This window comes from Amblyomma maculatum, chromosome 1, assembly GCF_055883805.1.
Source record: "Amblyomma maculatum isolate TAMU_Amacu chromosome 1, ASM5588380v1, whole genome shotgun sequence".
NCBI classification, from domain to species: Eukaryota; Metazoa; Arthropoda; class Arachnida; order Ixodida; family Ixodidae; genus Amblyomma; species Amblyomma maculatum.
This window is the reverse complement of record NC_139344.1, coordinates 366592377-366612885: the sequence shown is the minus strand read 5'-3', so window position 1 is coordinate 366612885 and position 20509 is coordinate 366592377. Positions and strand designations below refer to the sequence as shown.

The 20509-nt window shown below is 44.0% G+C and overlaps 1 protein-coding gene across 2 annotated transcripts in view; it reads right to left on the bottom strand.

Annotated features, from left to right (window-relative positions):
• The window catches only part of LOC146208055 (uncharacterized), a 43812-nt gene that overhangs the window by 21106 nt on the left and 2197 nt on the right, over positions 1 to 20509 (bottom strand). Inside the window, exons 2-8 of one of the 2 annotated variants that reach the window (XM_084591724.1) lie at positions 17254 to 17349; positions 11353 to 11505; positions 9770 to 9838; positions 8909 to 8942; positions 6575 to 6667; positions 4395 to 4574; positions 1750 to 1819 (exon numbers count right to left, since the gene is read on the bottom strand). In XM_084591724.1, coding sequence (XP_084447850.1) covers positions 1750 to 1819; positions 4395 to 4574; positions 6575 to 6667; positions 8909 to 8942; positions 9770 to 9838; positions 11353 to 11505; positions 17254 to 17271 — 617 coding nt within the window. In that variant the 5' untranslated portion in view covers positions 17272 to 17349. Of the gene's footprint in view, positions 1 to 1749; positions 1820 to 4394; positions 4575 to 6574; positions 6668 to 8908; positions 8943 to 9769; positions 9839 to 11352; positions 11506 to 17241; positions 17350 to 20509 lie in introns of both variants that reach the window. The other variant, XM_084591723.1, reaches the window with a different exon arrangement.

The following is a 20509-nucleotide window of genomic DNA, read 5'->3' as shown; positions in this document are numbered from 1 at the left end:
CACAGCTCGCCATTCGCGGCGCACACAGCGAGGCAAGCGACTGCAACGGCGGCAACGTGTGGGCCACGTGCCTCCGCGGGCTTTTCGCGGCGCGTACAGCGTGATAAGAGATGGCGACGTGCCATCCGTGCAGCGCTGTAGACTGCTCGCGATACGTACAGCATGAATAGTGGTCGCAAAGTCTGCGATGTGTGGTCCGCCCACCTTTGCGTATTTCTTGCAGCGCGTACAACACGCCAGGAAATGGCAACAAGTGGGCTGCGAGGTACCGCAAACTGCTCGCGGACTGCGGTCGCGGAGCCAGCGACGTGCGTCCATGCGCACCCGCCGCCCCCAGCTGTTGCAATTGCGACTTCTGCGGTTTGTGGGCCATGTACCGCTGAAAACTTTTGCGGCGCGAGCACGACAGACAATCGTGACATTGACGAGGTGCGATCAAGCATCACCGCAAACTGCTCGTGATGCGTACATACAGAAAGGCTGGCGATCGCGGAGTCAATGATTTGTGCGGGCAATGCGTAGTGCTCAAGGTTGCAATCGCAATTTGCATGTCCGTATCAACCGTAGAGGTGCGGGAAAGTTTTCAGATCATCCAAAATTTTGCACATTGTACACAATGCACTCCGGCTGGGGAATTTCGCGAATTTGTATAATCCTGAAATTTTTATCAACCGGATTCATATCACCGAGGTTGTATTATACTGTAAACTGTTTTTAAAAGCTTTTTGAATCCCATTTGAAAATTCAAGCCTTAAATTGCGTTCAGGCAGTTTTTTTCTAGTGCCATGAAGGCTGAATTTATGAAAGAGTCCTGTATTCAGCAGCAGTATGACATCTCCACCAAGTTTCATGAAAGTCCCTCCTGTACAAAAAAAATCTAGTATGCAGAATCCCGTATAAAATTTATGGTGCATTTTTCAATAGGGTATACACTTCTGCAGAATTCTAGTTTATTTTATTTGCAAATTCGATTCATATGCAATTGTATTTGCATTTGCAATTTGTATTCCTAATTGACTGGTTCACAAGAAAGGAAAGGCACAGTATCTGTCACACTTGCTCTGTGGTCACCTGAACCACCCAGAAGGGAGGAAGGTGGGAATGAAAGCGGAAAGAGAAAGCTCGGGAGCATTTTCGAACCCTGGGGATCTTTAGCGTGCACTAACATCACACAGCATATGAACGCCTCTTCATTTCGCATCCATCAAAATGCAGCCGGCGGTGGTCAGGATTAAACCCGTGTACTCCAGCACAGTAGTCGGGCATCTTAACCACTGCATCACTGTGGCACTTGGATATTCAATTTGTAATAACAAAATTTCAATGTTTACACACCCTCATTTATGGAGTCTAACATTCCAAAGCGACTCCGGTTATGAAAGATGCTGCAGTAAAGAGCTCCGAATATTCGCACAGAACAAGGACGCCTTGCTTTTCGCCTCCACCGAAAAGCGGCCGCCTTCTGGGCTATCTGAGCTATCGCGATGGGGTTGAAACCCTTTTAAGTGTACCCTCAGGTCTTTTTTTTTTCTTATATGGCTATGTTGAGGGACTGTTATGCTCATATAACAAGAGTGTGGTACCTAAAATAAATATTTCAAACATTTTCAGCCCACTTTCAATTCAACACTTTGAGAGTGAACTGCAGCAACGCCAAGCATCTTTGTGCACCACACTGGACGTGTCGCTGTCTCTTGTTAGCCCCAAAAGCTGGATAATGTAGCAGCACTCTATATGGCCTCATCTTACCCTGGAGACACATTTGGTGTAGAATGCATAATTCTGTAGTCCCTCCCAGCTTGGCATGTCCTGTCTCCACCTGCATTGCACAAAAAGCACAACTGGTAACATGTTCCTCACCTTGGCGAGTTATACTAGCACGATTCAAAACTTTCAAGAAAGCATGCGCCCTTTTAGCAGCACTCTACAATGATGGTTTACGGTTGGTTTATGGGGTTTAACGTCCCACACTTACTCAGGCTATGAGAGACGCTGTAGTGGAGGCCTCCTAAAATTTCAACCACCTGGGGGTTTTTTTAACATAAACTGACATCACATGGCACATCGGCACCTTGCTTTTCGCCTCCATCAAAAAACAACCGCTGCAGCCGGGATTTGATCCCGCATCCTTGAGCACAGTAGTGGAGCGCCCTAACCGCTGCACCGCCGCGGCCGGGGGCACTCTACAATTAATTTACCTTCACAAGGCGGTTGCAAATCAGCCAGTTAAACAAAACACGATAAGAAACACTTAGCCCACAAGCAATGTTGCATTAAAATAATTTGTGCTGCGGCCGGGGGCACTCTACAATTAAATTACCTTCACAAAGTGGTTGCAAATCAGCCAGTTAAACAAAACACAATAAGAAACACTTACCCACAAGCAATGTTGCATTAAAACAATTTGTGCAACAGAGGAAATGCTGCTGCGACATCTGCTAGTTTATCTTGGTAGATTTATATGAATGGCCATTGTTTTCTTGCTCAATGTTCGTGCCACTTGGCACGGTATATCTAAACCCCAGATAACTGCCATGAAGGATCTCAGAGCTGACATCACACATTAAATGTAAGTGCACAAAAACAAGAACAGATGATGTTACAGAACCAGTCAGCCATTCAGAGCTCAGCTATGTCACCTGCTCGAGACATGTTCATGAGGAGGACTGTGGTGACTGTTGCCTAAGCTGCCATGAGTGACGAAGATACAAAGCTGCCTTTAACCAAGCCTCACAGAAACTTATGACACATGGGCAGCGTGTCTAACTCAAGATCCAAGGGTCCTGGTAGGTGGATTTTGATCTACCCATCCCATCTTAATCCCTTCAAAGAAACAGTTTTCACTTTAATGCTAACAGTAATTTTGTGACAGGCAATAAAATAATATTTTACAAGTTGCACTTGCATCTGTAGCATGAAGATTACCAGAGGGATACACAGCACATGCGTACCAAAGCCGATACAGTCGAACCCGGTTATATCGAACCCAGCTATATCGAATTTTGGTTATATCAAACTCACGGAATATCCCCTTGAAAATCCCATGTAAAAGTATAGGAAAGCCGCGTCATATATCGAACTCAATTTCACCAGTCGTTCGATATATCGAACTCCGCACCACGCACTGGAAAGTGTGCCTTCCCCAAAGACGATCGCGTCACCCTTGGCCGTTTGCCGCGTGACGTTTTCAAACCACGCGCGGAAGGAATGAGAGGGGACAGTTCTGGACAGCGCCGCGCCCATTCCCCAAAGGCGCGCGCATCTGCAGTTATCGTTTCCCGCGCGCCAAAACATGACGTCTGCAAGCCATGTGCGTGGGTGTGCCCATTCTTTTGCCGAGCTATCTCTCTCCTTCAGCACGCGCTACGCATGCGCCAGGCCAGCTCAGCCCGTTTTCAGACAGACGTCGGACTCTTTCTCCAGTGTGCGCTGCGAACCCTCTGCCCGCGGCGGCTGACGTGGCTATGGCGCCTGCGAACGTTAAGAAGCGGCAGCTTTCTCTGTGTGTTTTGTTTTTTTTTTTTTTGCGAGTCATTCTTTCTTATCGTTGTGCTGTACGCGCGACGTAGCGTAAGATATGGCGGCTGCGGACGTTAAGAAGCGGCAGGCTTTTTTTTTTTTTTTGGCGGGAGCCGTTTATTTTTGCATGTATGAATCGACGAATGCACGCGGTCTGCTGCTGCGATCATGACGCCCGCTCCAAGCGCGGCGTGATAGATCGAATCAGGCTTGTGCAATCAAGCCATCACGGGCACTCTGCCAAGTTCGCTCTCCGTCACCGGAGGAGCTATAAAAAGATAAGGTGCTCTGATGTTATCGCTGCGCAGCATCTGGGCACGCTGCCAAGAAATGAGCTGTGGATGCGACAACTGAAACGGAGTGACGCGCGTCATCCACATGCAAGCGAAAACGCTCGCGATTTCTGCCACAGCGACACACAAAACCTTGTATTGAGCTGTCGTGGTGGCTGGAGCGGCAAGAGGGACGCAGTTCCAACATTTAAATTTTTCGCTCTGTCCTGCCGCTCGTCGCTGAGATCGCTCAATCGCTTGCATGTGAGCGAGCTGGTCTTAACGCATTTTTTTTTTTTCAAAATCTCGGGTGCAAAAGTGGAGAGTGGGTTCTTTATGCAAGTGGGTTGATTACGCGACACATGCGGTATCGTTTTTTGGCATCGTAAGTGCCGTCACAAGCCGATTTTTGTATATCGAATTATCGATATATCGAACTATTTCGCGATCCCCTTCGAGTTCGATATATCTGGGTTCGACTGTATTTCAATATGTCCCGCTAAGCGATATATATGCTTGGGAATGTACTCAGCGCTCTATACCAAATTGCAAAGCTGTGCACAATGCAAAAAGTGAAATAAAGCAAAGACAAGCCTTGCTTACCAGTCGCCCTGGGGATGCTGGATGGTTGTTGGTGTTGAAATGGCTGGTCGGGTGTGGCAGTCACTTTAGGAGAGGCACGATCTGCGTAAAACATGGCTGGCTGGTCCGGTGTTGACTGGCCATTGGTGTTACAGGTGTTGAAGTGCTGGCGTTGCAATGGCCGGTTAGGAGAGGCATGACCTGCGTAAAACATGGCCAGTTGAAAAATTAAAAAAAAAAGAAACTCTCCACATGATATGAATTCACGTCAAGATACACTGCCACGTCGAGCATTCTCCACACAAGGAGTCTCTGAGGGCTCAGCATGTGGGAGCCAGGTAAGCTTATAACTCGAGCAGAGTGCAGGAGGGATACGAGGAAAAGTGAGTCAGGGCTGTCCATTTTGTTCATTTTTCTTTTCCAACCACATCCTAATTTGAGGCCAATGCAGAATGAGAAAAACAAATATATTGTTACGGACGACAAGGAAGAAGAAGCGGGCAGTGGCGCGGGCAGGAGCGTTCGCGCTAGGCCCGCGAACATTCATTAAACGTCATCTACCATCGTCATCGGTCATGTTCTGTCTCCTGTCTTCATCGGCTTGCCGCATCGTAACATTTGGTTGGAAGTGCGGGGTACGGCATCCCCATCCTCGCCTTGGAGCATCGATGCCATCTTCAAGCCGGGACCATCACCGAGGGCCCAGGGACATCGCCAAGCAGCTTCGCCCCAGCCCTTCAAGCCCAGACCTGAACAACTACTACCGCCCAGCCCCCAGCCCGGACCTGAAGACAAGGAGAACAGACATACCAATCAGAACCGAGATGAAGGACCCGAAAGACCCGAATGACCTGAAGGAACCGATGGACACGAACACGCAGCCCCCGCCCAAACTGCCCGACGTGACCTCGAGCCATCGGTCCCATGGACTCTGGTGACGGATGGTTGACAGCTCCAAGGGAGGCGGATCACCCACGCATCAGACATCGTACCGGCAAGCCGTTGTACTCTTCCTTCTTCCTCTTCTTCTTCAAGCATCCAGACACGTCCATCATCATGCCATAAAATCATTAACATCGCTAAACTTCCTCGTCCACGATCGGGACGATCGCTCGGTGGTCCCGGGTCACGTTACGGACGACAAGGAAGAAGAAGCGGGCAGTGGCGCGGGCAGGAGCGTTCGCGCTAGGCCCGCGAACATTCATTAAACGTCATCTACCATCGTCATCGGTCATGTTCTGTCTCCTGTCTTCATCGGCTTGCCGCTTCGTAACAATATAAACAATGCAGGCACCAACAGGCAGCTCGTTGCTGCTACAATCCTTATTTGGAGCCACAAAATATTGTAGCTTGTGGCTGATCTAGTGGGGAAGGACAGTATGGCTAAAACATTGTGGACAAAAAGGTTGAGGCAATGGCATACCCTACACAACAAAGATGCACATGGCACAAAGTATATATGTACTGCAAAACACAAAGGACGGCATCAACTAGCAGGTCCTTCGTAAAAAAAGTGGAGACAGCAAATTCTAGATGCATTTTTGTTCTTGTTAATCATAAAAAAAGACATTATTATGTATATACAGTAATATTCAACTATGGCCAACAAATAAACCTTCTCTTACCTGCCTCAGTTTTGTTTTCAACAGCCGAGTGATGGCTATGACCTCAAAGTTAAGGTTCATGGTTTGTAGGATATGCAGGATGCCGCAGAGGAGGACTTCAGAAATTTCGACACCCTGGGGCTCTTTAACGTACACTGACATCGCACAGCACACGGACGCCTCTTCATTTTGCCTCCATCGAAAAGTGACCACCATAGCTGGGGTTTGTTTCCCCATTTTTGGGTTTAGCAGTCGAGCACCCTAACCACTGATCAACCGAGGCGGGAACATCGAAGTACACATCAAGGTTGGGATGAAAAAAAGGACAGAATCATTGCGTCTTCACTCATAGTGATCCCTGTCTTTGATGCAGGATAGTTTTAGCATTTCAGTGAATCAAAATGATAAAGGAGCTATTATAGTATTGCAGGTTGTTCATTCCTCACATGGCCTATTCTTTGACCTAACAGCCACTGCTCAGCCGATGCTACTCATACTCTGCAATGTATGCAATAAATACTCTGCAATAAATGCAATTGCAGCTTGGAAGTGCCTACTGCCGAATGTCCTAAAAGTCTGTCCTAAACATCTGCTCACCGGTTGGTCTGGCGATGCCCGACGGCTGCTGATGCTGTACTGGAGGACGAGACACAGGCACCTCAGGAGAGTCGTATATATCAGCATGGCCCCCTGCGAGAAATGAGCGAGACCAAACTTCATGCAAATGATTCCCAGGTAATTTAATCAGTCAAGCCTTAAAATAACAATTTAACCTTATCAAATGTCAAATATATCATAAGACGGGTATTAGAGAATTAAAAAAGAAATTTAGAAAGAAACATTGTATTTCAATCTTAGATTGTTCAGAACTGCCATAGGCAAGCTAAAATATGGAAGCAGCGGATATATTAATGGGACAGTCTACCGACTTTTTCAACGATTCCTCTCTTGCTTCATTGGGAAACTCCATTCCCAAATTAACGAATATCCAGCTGTGGAGCTTACAAACACAGCAGAACCATTTAAAGCTTAATTTTTGTACATAATATAGTCTCATTCCCTCACTGGTAGACCGCGTTTGCAAACACCGACTTTGTGGACGTGACATACAGTTAGTGTAGTGAACACGGCAGTCTATGAACAAGACTGCCGTGCTGACTGAGTCACGTGGAAAACGTGTCATTAACCAGGATACACAGATTGTGCTAAAACGATATTTAAGAGTAGAACTACAGCTTGAAATATAGTGAATAAATAAAATAAAACCACTGAAATCTACGGAACATACCAACAACTATTTTTGCTTACAGAAATGCTGCTGATGACAGTGCTGCTACAAGTATGGTGGTGCCTTTCGTTATGCAGGTTTCTATTTTTAACTCATTTGAAACGAAAAAGGGAATTATAAAAGGGAATCAAACAAAACCAAAGAATAAAAGTAGTTGTAATTTCTTGAAAGAGAAAAACGTAGGCTGCCTTAAGTGGATATGAACACGAATACCTGTCTGTATGATGCTGTGGCATAGTAACAAAATGTAGTACTATATTCACTTTGGATGCTCCAAACAGATTAAATGTTGGCAGCAGCAAAAGGGCACAGTATGTGGCCAAATTCTGCTAAAACCTGACTTTCCTGAACAGTTTCAAGTATAAATTCCTAGCTAAATGGCGAGTTCTTCCCTTGATACTGCCACCAAGTGGTGAGATTTATCAGAATACGTCAAAATATTTACACTCGTCTTTGGCAGTAGACTGCCCCTTTAATACTATTTACAGAGTAATGCTTCAGATGCATACATCGAAAGTGTACAGATACCTTAAAAGTAGGAGTATTTTGGTTTGGTTTAAGATGTTTAACATCCCATAGTGACTCAGGCTATGTGGAGGGCTCCGGAAATTCCGACTAGCTGGGGTTCTCTAACGTGCACCGACATTGCACATCACATGGGCACCTTGGTTTTGTTTTTGCCTCCATAGAAAAGTGGCCACCATGGTGGGGATTCGATCTCACAACCTCGGGCGCCCTAAAAACTGCGCCACCGTAGCAGCACAGAGCGCTGTGTCAATACAAAACTTCCTTCATCTAGCGGCTCTCAAGAATGGAGGGGGTCACTCTAGATACTTTAAAAGCTGTGGATATGAATACGGGAAAAAAATGGCATTGAATATATTGAACCAAATACGTTATCAATTAGAAACAAAGTAAAATTAAAATAGCAAACATTGTTTACCTTGTTTATTTAAAATTTAACATGGTATTTGCAAATAATATTAAAACTGCACAGAAGTGTATGCCCTACTGAAAAATCCAGTACAAATTTTACACAGGATTCTGTATACCGGTATTTTGTACTGGAAGGACTTGCGTGCAACTGGGTCGAGCTGTGATATTGCAGCTGAACAAAGTAATGTTAGCTTGAAAGTAGCAGAGCAAAAAAAAAAAAGTTGTGGTTTAGCTCTGGTTAATCCTAGTTGAATTGCGAAAGCAATGGTAGAAGCTTTTTCTGCCTGCTAGATTATTTCCTTATCACGCCCTATTTGTGTAAGGTGCTACATTATTATGGACACTTAAGCTCATCCTTTAAGGGTATGATGTGAGAGCGTAAGCTACCAGCCCACATATAAACTCACGCTTCAACCAAGCCATATGAACGTGCCTGCGTGTCGTAGGGGTAACGAGAATGCAAACGATTCTGGCAGGCTGATTTTGATATCACCTTCCCATATCAAAGGAGCGACCAGAGTTGGCAGCTCCTGCCAGTGGCACAAGGCACAGTGCCAGTGGGACTGTTAATATGAAATGAATAGTGCAGATTACGTATTTGCACTATTTTTTTGGTCATAAAACTTGTCACTGTAAAATCAACACATTGAAGAGACTGAACTCGGCACCTGAACATGTCAAACCGGAGGGTAGAGACACGCACTCACCGAGCTTTGGTTTGGTGCAGTCCACTAAGGCCACCTGAGAGAAAAAGAATGCTGAAAACATCAGCCACGAAATATGTGAATGCTGAAAAACAGTTTTCTGCTTCAAGGCCCAAGTGGAAACAAGAATCCATGGCCAAACTTCTGGTTAGCTGCTTTCAATTAAAAGTGAATTTTTGCAACACTTGCCGAAGGCTGTTCTCGACACGGCAAGAAAACCCCGAAAAATGCATGCCAGCATCATACCCTCAGCATATAGAGCGTAGTGTGGTAGTGGGTGAAATTCCTGTTGCTTTCTGAAATAAAATGAGGCACTCTACTGGCCTCATTTCATGAAAAAACTTCCACCTTTTTCAACACTAAACCGAGTCTAAGAAGCCCCTGTAGCCTAGATAGTATATAGTACATACTGGTACTGCAGCCGTATCACCTCTTCCTGCATCTAGAAACCGGCGAGCATTTCCTGCATCTAGAAACCGGCAAGCATTTCCTGTATCTAAAAACCGGCAAGCATTTCCTGCATCTAGAAACCGGCAAGCATTTCCTGCATCTAGAAACCAGCGGGCACTTCCTGCGTCTAGAAACAGGCGTGCACTTCCTGCGTCTAGAAACAGGCGTGCACTTCCTGCGTCTAGAAACAGGCGTGCACTTCCTGCGTCTAGAAACCGGCGAGCACTTCCTGCATCTAGAAACCGGCAAATATATGCCATGCTCTCTTTTCTCGCAAGAACTGAGGGGCTGCCATTTACATCTTGCCTTCAGCTTCACTACTGAGGCTACTGCAAGTTCTTGAACAATCAATGGTGATAGGAGGTCAGGAGCCAACAATGCACAAGCACTAAGGAGCAGAACGAGGTGACGAACCTGAGGGCTCTTCTGGCCTCGTGGAGAAGATAGCGGGGACGTGGGGCTCTGCAAGACCCGGCGGCAGAACTGCATAGACACACACACACACATAAAATTAAATGTCTTTCTTGCTTGTGAGCAAACTTTTTCAGAACTTGTGTAGAACTTGCATACAACTTTGTGTAGAAGAGAGACAAACTACTCAACTCAGACTTAGCCATTTATGCACAAGCCCAGAACATGCCCCAATGTTTCAAATGAGCCAACAGCTAACAAACATTGGTTCAATGAATGGCTTCCCAGATATCAAGCAAGAACACCTGGATAAAGCTTCAGAAGTGCCTGTCAGAGAAAGGCTCACAAAAAGAGATGGTGCATACCTTTACCGGGTGTAGAAACATGCATCCTATTCTGCCATAATAAAAGAAAACTGTTTTGGCATACCTCACACAGAAATCTCTTTACCAGTCTTGACTGACTTGACTATGCTACCAAGGCCCAAGGCCAAGACGAATAGTGCAACACTGTGCGATGTAAAAAAAAAAATCAAGGTTTCCTTTAGGCGAATCAGAAGCAGTGAGACTCAGTTTCCATCGAGGGATTGGGATTCTTAAGAAATTTGTGACCCCTTCCTTGTTTAGCTTTTGTGCAAATAAATGACTGCCTCGAACAACCTAAGCCTGTTAAATCCTACCACCTTTGTAGACCACATTTCCGATGTTTGCCGCCAAATGCTGAGCAGGTTTGCTATTCGCTTCATTACAAATGCTTCACAACACAAGTTAAAACTAAATAACTGGGAAATGTGACGAACTCCATCTCAAAAATGACTAGCATTTCAAAATGTTGACCCTGTTCAGGAACTTCTATTAGTTTGGCTGACTGACTACAATGCAAGGAGACAGATGGAATGGTGACAGAGTACATTAAAAAAACTGTCGCATGCATTTGGGTCAAGTATGGTGCTTTTAGAAAGTGGCATATGCCATATGGGAGAGGCCTTCACCCTACAGTGGGTATAGTCCGGCTGATGATGGTATGCCCGAGCAAATATGAGTAACAGCAACTGCTGCATTCGTACCAGATGCATTTTCTACTATGCGCAAGATTTTGTAGACAGTATAGAATAGATACAGTCCATGACTAATTGTTTGAAAGTGTTCATAGAGAGAGAATGCCACAGCCTCTGAGTTTTACATCAAAACTGCCAATCCCTGCGCAGCTTCTGGATTTCTGACAAACTTTCCTTGACACAGATGTGCTGCACGTACAACCCAGGTCTATAACAAAGCCTAAATTTTACCTCACGACCCTTAACAACCAAGTTATAGTCTCACCACATAAAGGAAGGTTTTCATTTCACAAAAAAATGCTGAAAACTTCCTTCAGCCACAGTCCGACGAGTATCACTGGCTAGTTTTCCTTAGGCTCACAACCCCATGTGTTTAAGGATGCTATAGATCATGGCCAATATTCGATGTCATGGTGATGCTTGCCTTGGTTTGTTAAGCCGGTTAGCTCATAAATTACCCTGAATTTTCACAGAACTATCGGCTTTAAGACAACACATTTTTCAATGTGTTGCCAGCCGTGCTGCGCACCTGCCGAAGTCTGTCCTTGCCGCTCACCCCGCGGCTGCTGTGCGGAGATTTGTTCAGCCGCCCAAACGGCAAGGCTGAAGCACCAACAGGGCGTGGCGACTGGCTCCGAGCTTCTTTGGCGCAGTGGTGCATAGGTGGTGCATTCTCGTCCCTCTGCAATCAGCACAGTGACATTTTTTGTCGAGACTGTTTCAAATGACAGTGACCAAGCATGACAGCATCACATGTCGTGGTCACAACACCACAGTATGCCCAATGTGCCATACATAATTTGGTGGCCAACATCAAGTATGAAAACACACAGCGGTTCAACGCAATTGCATAAGAAAAATATAGCATGATTTCACTTCAACAATTCTATTACCTGCACACCATGTTTTTCTGTTTTAAACCAGCCAACTAGGCAAGGCAAGTGCAGCATGTGAAATTTATTAACATAACAATAAATCAGCAACATTTTCTATTTTTAATGCACTCGAACATTGAAGGCAACAATGTATTGTAATGGTTTGCCTCCACACTGGGAAATTTGTGTACCTTAACTTTCTCGAAGTAATCCTTTATGCCTACACCAATGCTTCAAGGTTGCCCACAGTTTATTCAATAAGAGTGCATTAACATTGTCTATCCTCAAATAATCCAAAGTGTTTGCACAGCTTGTTTTGATTCAAGAAAAACAGTTATTCAGCACATATACAACAACACACAACAGTTTGACAGGTGACAAACAACAGTTAGAGTGTTAGCGCTTATCAAACTGCCATTGTGCGTAACATTCGTTATATTGAACTGCTGGACATGCTCAGCATCCCAATCACTTTTCACGCATGAAGACTGGTCAGCTGCACAGCCTGGGGCCACAGCTGGCAGTGCCAATACTGTGAAACAGAGTAACAAGGTAAATTTCAAGTCCAATTTTAAATGGACTTCAGTCTGGCGTACTGCTTTTCAACATGACCATATTGTAATGCGAAGAAGCCAGAGATAAGAGCAATGGTCAACATGCGGTGAAGCTATAGCCTTGCTGACCAAAGGCTTGCGGCAGCTTATGCGTGGTCTGCTTTGTTGCTGAAGGCAACGCGGAAATCAAATTTATGCCAGTTTAACCGAGTTATTACTGTGTTTATGGTGTACCAGTAACGAAATTAGACCCTTGGTGATCAGCGTTCAGTTTTCTCGAAGCTCCATCCACAGCACTTGTGCCGTGTAGAGCAAGAAGTGAGGTGCAACCAGCGCAAGCTCAGACACTCCGATCTGTCCTTGAAAAATATCTGGAGCATGCACTCATCCCCACGTAACGACACATTGTTCGACGCATTGTGCAAGTGTCACTCGGCACGCGTGTGTGCGTGCGTGCATAGTATGCCGGCAGGCAGAATATCAGGATGCATGCCACTACCGAGGATACACTGTATTCACGCTCTTGGTAATAAAGGAGCTCATCTGTTCAAATGTTAGAAATGTTTTACAAATCAAATTAGTATATTAAATTAGTATTTCATGATCCCCTTCAAGTTCATTATATTCAGGATCAACTGTACAACCTATACGCCATTCTTTTAACCGACTACAAGATTAAGCCAGCTTAATTCAAGAGCCGCATAAACAATGAATGATGAAGCAGTGACTATAATCGCTTTAACCTCAGTTGACCTTGACATTGCAACTAGTGTTTAATAGTGTTGAAATCGAAAGTGAAACATAAAAGAAGATAGATAGATAAGATAAGATAGATAAGATAGATAAATAGATAAATAGATAAATAGATAGATAGATAGATAGATAGATAGATAGATAGATAGATAGATAGATAGATAGATAGATAGATAGATAGATAGATAGATAGATAGATAGATAGATAGATAGATAGATAGATAGATATAGATAGATAGATAGATAGATAATGTTTATTTGAGTATGCCTCAACAGCCAAGTGGCCTAAAGGAGAGCACACTAGGTCAGATACATCAGAACACATAATAGCATTTAAAACCAGGCATGAAAACAACAATTTAGGCAAATATGCCCGTGTCAATAAACGTTTTGTTATACAAGATTTGTATACGAGTCATTGGACAGTTGCCGTGCAAATCTGGATAAAATGTGTCAAAACATTTTGCAGCCTTTACATGCGGCACACGAAAATTCAGTGACATCAGTAAGGTCTCACAGTTAATGAAACCGCGCACAATTTTTTGCAGAAACTGCATGTCACGTATGAGTCGCCTGTCGCCAAGAGTACACATATTGAGGTCTGCCAAGAGAGAATCGTAGTCATAGAAACGGCGACGTCCAATATAACTATCATAAAAGATGCGTATGAACTTACGCTGGACATTTTCAATTTTTGCGCAATAGGTGGCAGATACGTTATTCCAGGCTACTGACGCGAACTCAAGACGCGGTCTCACAAGGGCACAGTATAGAGTGCGTAGACATTCATGCCGTTGAAATGTTTTTGTTAGTCTAGAGATAAGAACGATATGTCTCAATGCGCGTAACACAATTGAATTTACATGCAATCTAAAATCAAGCCTTGAATCAACAACAACAACAAGGTCTCGTACACGGGCCACACGAGAAATATGATCTGCCAAAAGTGTATAATCAAACACAACTGCGTCGCGTTTCCTAGTTAGAGACAAGACGGAAGTCTTCTTAATATTCAACTTTAAGTGATTCAACAAACACCATTTCTCAACGTTGTTAATGTCAGCTTGCAATTGGCGGCAGTCCTCAATATCTCCAATGTACGGAATAATATGAAATCATCTGCGAAGAGCAAAATTCTGGAGTCCTTGACATGTAACGGCAAATCATTAACAAACACTAAAAACGACAACGGTCCTAAGTTGGAGCCTTGAGGCACTCCCGAAGATGATAGAAATTCGTTGGACACACAGCTAGAAAATCGGACCCTGTTACGGCGGCTGCCAAGGTAGCTTTTGAGCCACCTACAGTACATGGGGCAAAGTCCGTATTTTTCCACCTTCATCAAAAGTACCTCATGGGAAACAGTGTCGAAAGCTTTAGTCATGTCAAAGTAGACTGCGTCTACCACGATTAAATACATGTGGGCCAGTATAATAAAGAAAGCTGCATAAATTCGTTTCCACAGATCGACCTTTTAAAAACCCGTGCTGCAGAACTAAGATCTTCTGCTTGAAGTATGAGCCCATGCGTTCGTACATAACCATTTCAAAAACTTTCGCAAAAGAACAAATCAGTGACACAGGTCGAAAGTTGTTCACATCACAAGCATCGCCAGACTTGAATACAGGAACAACTACTGACAATTTCCAATGACAAGAAAAAACACCAGTTCGCAATGATAAGTTGAACAAATGCGCTAAAACAGGGCCAAAAATGTCAGCGCATCCTTTGATTACGAAGCTGGGAATTTCATCAGCTCCTGTTGAAAGTTTTGGCTTAAGTTTCTGAATCGCCAAAAGAACCTCATGCTCGGTAACATTATCATAAGCCAAACAGTCAGCTCTGTCTTCAGAACTGATAATAGCAGGTGCGTTATCATGGCGCACAAAACAAGAGCTGAAGTGATCAGCAAAAGCTTGGCACACATCTTGAGGTTTAAAACAGATACCATCGCGCATCTTTATCACAGCAGCACTAGACTTATTTCGTTGCTTGCGTACAAAATCCCAAAAACTGTTTGGTTCCTTTTTAAAGTTCTGTTCAAGAAGTTTGTGGTACTCGGCTTCATCACGTGCAATCAGTTTTTTCACAATTTTTCTGCACAATGAACATCTTTGGTACCAATACTCACTTTCTGATTTCACGTAGAGTTTATGATACTTCTGTTTTTTCTTCAAGTAATGTCTCAAATCGCGCGAGAACCAGCGAGGAACTCTACACTTCTTCGATTTACGGCGTGGTATACATGTTTTCATTATACCCTGTACAACTGATGTAAGTAGCTCGACGCCTGTGTTTACATCATCAATCTCATGCAATTCTGACCAGTCGTAGGCCTGAAGATCATTGTACAGCTTCAGGTAATTGCCATACGCGTATCTAAATTTTTCTGGCACCATCTCTTAAAAGCAGATATTGCTGGTCAGGCAAATACTATGTGGTGATCTGGGTCGACCCAAGAAGAAAATGCACCATCAAGCTCAGTTATCTACTCAGAAACTGGAGCATTGTGCACATGTGTATATATATATATATATATATATAAAAAGGAAGTTATCCTCCCTCCTCCCACCCCCTTTCTACCAAAAAAATCATGTCCAGGTAACTTCAAACATTACATGCATTCATTCCAACATGAGCATATTATGCATCACTGTCGGCAACAGTAAAGGTGCGGTAAAGAGAATTTTGAATTCTTTCAATGGTGGGAACTCGATCTATGGGCACCTAACTTTCTTATAATCATTGAATTACTGCCCTATGTGGTGAAGTTTCTTGTTAAAAGCAGATATAATGGCCCAGCTTCCAACCTTTTCTTTTTTAACTCCCCGTAGAGAGTAGGAGTCATTCAACGTGCAGATTTAGTTTCAGGCAATCGCATGATGGCCTGCCACTCTGTCAAAGGCAGAGTAATATGTGGAGTCATATTGTGAACATACTCCACTTGCATATATAGCTTGTTTTAGTAACACGCTTTCTGAACCATAAATATGTGACCGAGGAGCGATGAAGTAGAGTATCACAAAAGAAAACAGGGTGGGCGTATTTTTATTAATGTGGACTTAACTTGTGACTATGATGTCTGTGAATGAAACTTTATTCACAGAGCCCCGAAAACAAAAGTGATACTCAAATTTTGCAGAATGCTCATTAGTGCACCTGTAACTGAAGCAATGACTCATTGCTGCAAAATCTTGTTGTCCTCTATAACAGGTATGCGAGAACTGCTAACAGCACCAACGAATGATAAATTACAAGGCTTTGCTCTCTATAAATTCAGTGTTCTCTGGCGCCTATACCACTAATTTGTGCATCACAGTGTCTTTTCAGTCTACAAAAGCCTATATGTCCACCAATATTAGGCCACAACGGGAACACTAAGCTAGGAAGGGGATGGCAAAGCAGAGACATGTCACACCATTAAAGGGATGTCTACCATTGAGTTCGTCCTGCGCAGGAGACAATGCACAGCAACTTTCTTTTTCAAGTTTGTGCTGGCACTTTTGTATTCGAAAACAATGAGACAAACAGAATCCATCGATGCTGTTCATTCTTGGCTGTTATAGGTGAAGAGCACGTGGTCAGTAACAGCGTTGCCCCACCCTCACGGTGTAGGTCATTGACCATTTGTCCTCATCATCGACAGGATGGTAGCGGTGACATGACTGCAGTGCAATTAAAGCAAGCTTTTGATATGCATAGCTCACTATGTATCTCGCTGCTATCCACTTCAAAGAATAAGGAGAAGACTCATTTAAATCTATGCAATGCCAGTTGTGCGCGGCCGTAAAGTACTAAGTGTCGAAATGCTAGGGCAGGAATTTGTTCCTACAGATCCGTTCCACTGCTTCACTCTCATAAATAAAAGATTACATATTGCAACACCCGAAGTATGGCTCGAGTGGCCAGATTTTCTTCCTACAAAGCTATCCGAGTCACTATAGTTCTACAAAATAGAGTAGGTAAAAATTGGCCACTTCCACTGTACTTAGCACATGAAAAAAGGAGAAATCCACCAGAATATTAACATCAAAGAAAACTATTCAATCCCATCGCACAGCATAGATGAGAGCCAATAAATAAATACCCTGTATAAATTCCCCATAGTACTGAGCACCTCGCCATAGCACAGCCTCTTGACGGAATGTAGACATCAGACATGAACCAAACAGGCAACCTGCTCCACAAGAGGCCCACATCCCAACCTTATCTGTGCACATATCTTCCATAAGTCACCTTCAGCTCCACCTCATCATTTCTTGACATGGCCTGCAGCTCCACACGTTTCCTTTCTGCCACTTGTGCTCTGACCTTGCTGGCGAACTTGCGAGACCGGTCACGGACCTGCAGTAACCGAGGTCGGAGAAAAAACACAGTTATGAACTATTGCATTTGCACGCATAATGAACCCACTTAAGCTGCTGCAAAGACAAATGTTTTCCCCGAAAATAAATGCATTGCCTTCTTTCAGAGTGAAGTTTTCAGATAATAGTGAATAGGTAATAGTATTAGTGATAGTAGCGAATAGGTAGCAGGAGCCCTTTCTTGAACATCGAAGCAACTATACAATGCTATGATGAACCATCACTGAATGTGATGAACAGTATTGTACACCGATGCATAAAATCAACAGCTAATGCCTCCTGTGATGATTCTGAATACCAGTAGCAATCATGCCTAGGCGCAGAGAGTTTCTCTTAAGGCCCTGCCATATGATGACTGCCGGTAACTTTTACAGTTGGGCTCAGCGTTAAATGCCGCACATTGGGCTTAAAGGGCCACTGTCTGGGGAAGGACCTTTTAAGCAAAGAAGCCCAGTGCTTCGGTCAGGTACCGGAGATAGTCTGTGCAAAATGCTACAGCGATATGCGTGCCGCAAAGCAGCAAAATTAAAAATCAAAGCTCTCTCATCCTCCTCTTCGGGAAACCAGCTTTCATATTTTCTACGAGCCGCAAGGCTGACGTCTGAGTATAAAACGACATCCAATGGTCCGTCTCGCTGTCTGACGGGTGAAGGATGGGCGTACACCACTAATTGTGTTCACCGCTCGCTGTGGGCTTTTCCCTCGCCACTGCCGGACTGAATGCAGCAGCGCGTGCTCCCTCGCCCCCTTTTTCTTTTACCTTTTTCGCCCCCTTTTTTTTTCTTTTTCCCGTGCACACCGAGTACCACGCCCCCCTTCCCACCAAACGCGGAGGAGAATGGGGAATTTGTCTTGCGGAGGCTAGACGACCGGGCAGGAGAGTGAAAAACCTTTTGCGAGGGGACAGGAGGAGAGAAACACAACAGAAATGGTTGATTGCGGTGGTTGTAACTGTGTTACTAATTACTCTTTTCGAGAACATTTTGCGGCTTTGCGTTCTGGGTACGAAGTCTCACAGTCACCGAGGAAGAAAATATTTTCGACCAGAAGGTGGACAATGAGCCTTTAAAGGGACACTAAAGACACCCAAATATGCTATCAAAATCTAATAAATGGCCTTTGGTGACACTATCACCACATATCCGGCAGCAAAAAATCGAATTATTGCCGAGATATTGCAATAAGAAGTTGAGGTTTTTTTGTTCCCGCTAGTCGAATTCAAACTTTTCTTCTACTACGTAGTAGGGTAGGATGACGCACACTATGACGCAAGAGGAGACTCCGTGATTGCTGGCGCGCGGGGAGAGGAGAATACTTTGCAGGTGCGTGCGGAGTCATGATCTTCATTCGATACGCACTCAGGGCAGGCGCATTTGCTGCTCCAAGCTCGTATTTCAGGCGCCGCAGGCCCAAACCAAACTATCTGAGCACGCACGAAGTGCCTGGGCCGGAACATAACCGAAACTGAAGTGGACGCCTGTAGCGCCATGTTAGCTGAGAGACTAGCGGCATCTACCGACAAGCAGACAAAATTAGTATATTTTTATATTTGCCTTGCAGCATTTACGTTGTCTGTCTTTTCGCCGTCGTTTAAGTGTGATAAAAGCATGTTATCATATTTGAGACAAAACCGACTACGCATTCAAGCGGTCAACGCAATTCGCATTTGTCAGCCTCCGGGATCCCTTGCGCGTTACGTGATTCATAGTTGCGAGTCTCGGCCGTTTCGGCTGTGACGGCAATACTTGCATTCCTGTTCTTCCTCTTTACTACCCTATAACAGCTCTGTTTTTAGTAAGAGTGGCTTTTTTGTAACCAGGAACTGGCATTCTATCAAAGCAATCCCACTTCAGTTTTCTCTTTAGTGTCCCTTTAAGTGACCCCTAGTCATGCTCTTTGGACACTACCCTGAAGACTAGGGCAGTTGCCCCTCCTGGTTCAAAAAAAAAATAAAGTTACCTGTGTTCATGAGTGCGGAAACTTCACTGAAGTAAGCATTCTGATTCATTTAGAATCCAATTCATACCAGATGGGAGTCCATCAGCCGAGATTTCATCTCATTTTTACCGTTTCCTACCTTTTTCCAAATATTTAACCACAAATTATGACTGCCTCCCCGAAAACTTTCAAGAAACCTTCGAAAAAAATGATCATTATGCAAATAAATACAGTGACTGCCACCACAAAAATGGCCATTAGCATGATCACAAAGAAACGCAAAACACAAGTTAACAAGCACTAATGTTTCCACCCAGCCTTTGGATTTGCATAGCATATAATAATAATGTACAATAAGCAGGTGGTCTTTTACATAATGTAGTAGCTAAGGCTTATATGTTAATGAGTATCTCAGATAACAGAGGCACAAATTAAAGGAGTAACAATTAAATAAGTAGCAGAGTGAATGTATGCAGATGATTTGCAGTGGGAGCTGGTGATGCAGCTGCGTCAAACCTTGAAAGGCAGAGCTTGTATGTCCCCCAACACCACCTGTATTTGCTGCTCTCTCAAAAAGTTCGTAATTCAGACTACAACATTTCAGCTTGCAGAGAAGCTACAAAACTCCTCCAGAAAAAGTGGGGCCATGAAATGTTTTTGCACTAGCTGCAAACAAACATTATCATGTGAGATGCGTAAAAGCTAAAATTTTGGGGATAAACACTCTCAAACGCTGCTCTTCTCATATCAAACATGAGTAAGAACACATGAGTGGGAAAACCAGTGGCATTCACAATGCTGCCTGATGCAGCATCAATTTACCCGATGCCTGGCTTCAGTCACTAGACTGCACTTTGTGAACTCACTAACATTAATTCTTTATCACAAAGGGACCCTTTGTTAGCCCATATATAGACTCAGCATCTGAGATGAAATGTCAAGAAGTGACCCACTGAACTTAGTTTACAACTTACATTGATATGTGAAACCATCTTCAGCATTCCTCTAAAAGTCACGTGAAATTTTACTCTTTCCCTTCCTTCTTGTCTACCAGCTGGTTTTATGAAAAGAAAAAGCTCTCCAAACTTTCATCGACAAAAATGCAGCCCACGAAAATCATGAACCTGAAAGCTTAGCAAGTGCCACATTTTCTCAGTGCCTATCACTTGCCTTGGCATTATGTGTGGAAATTCCACTCTCTC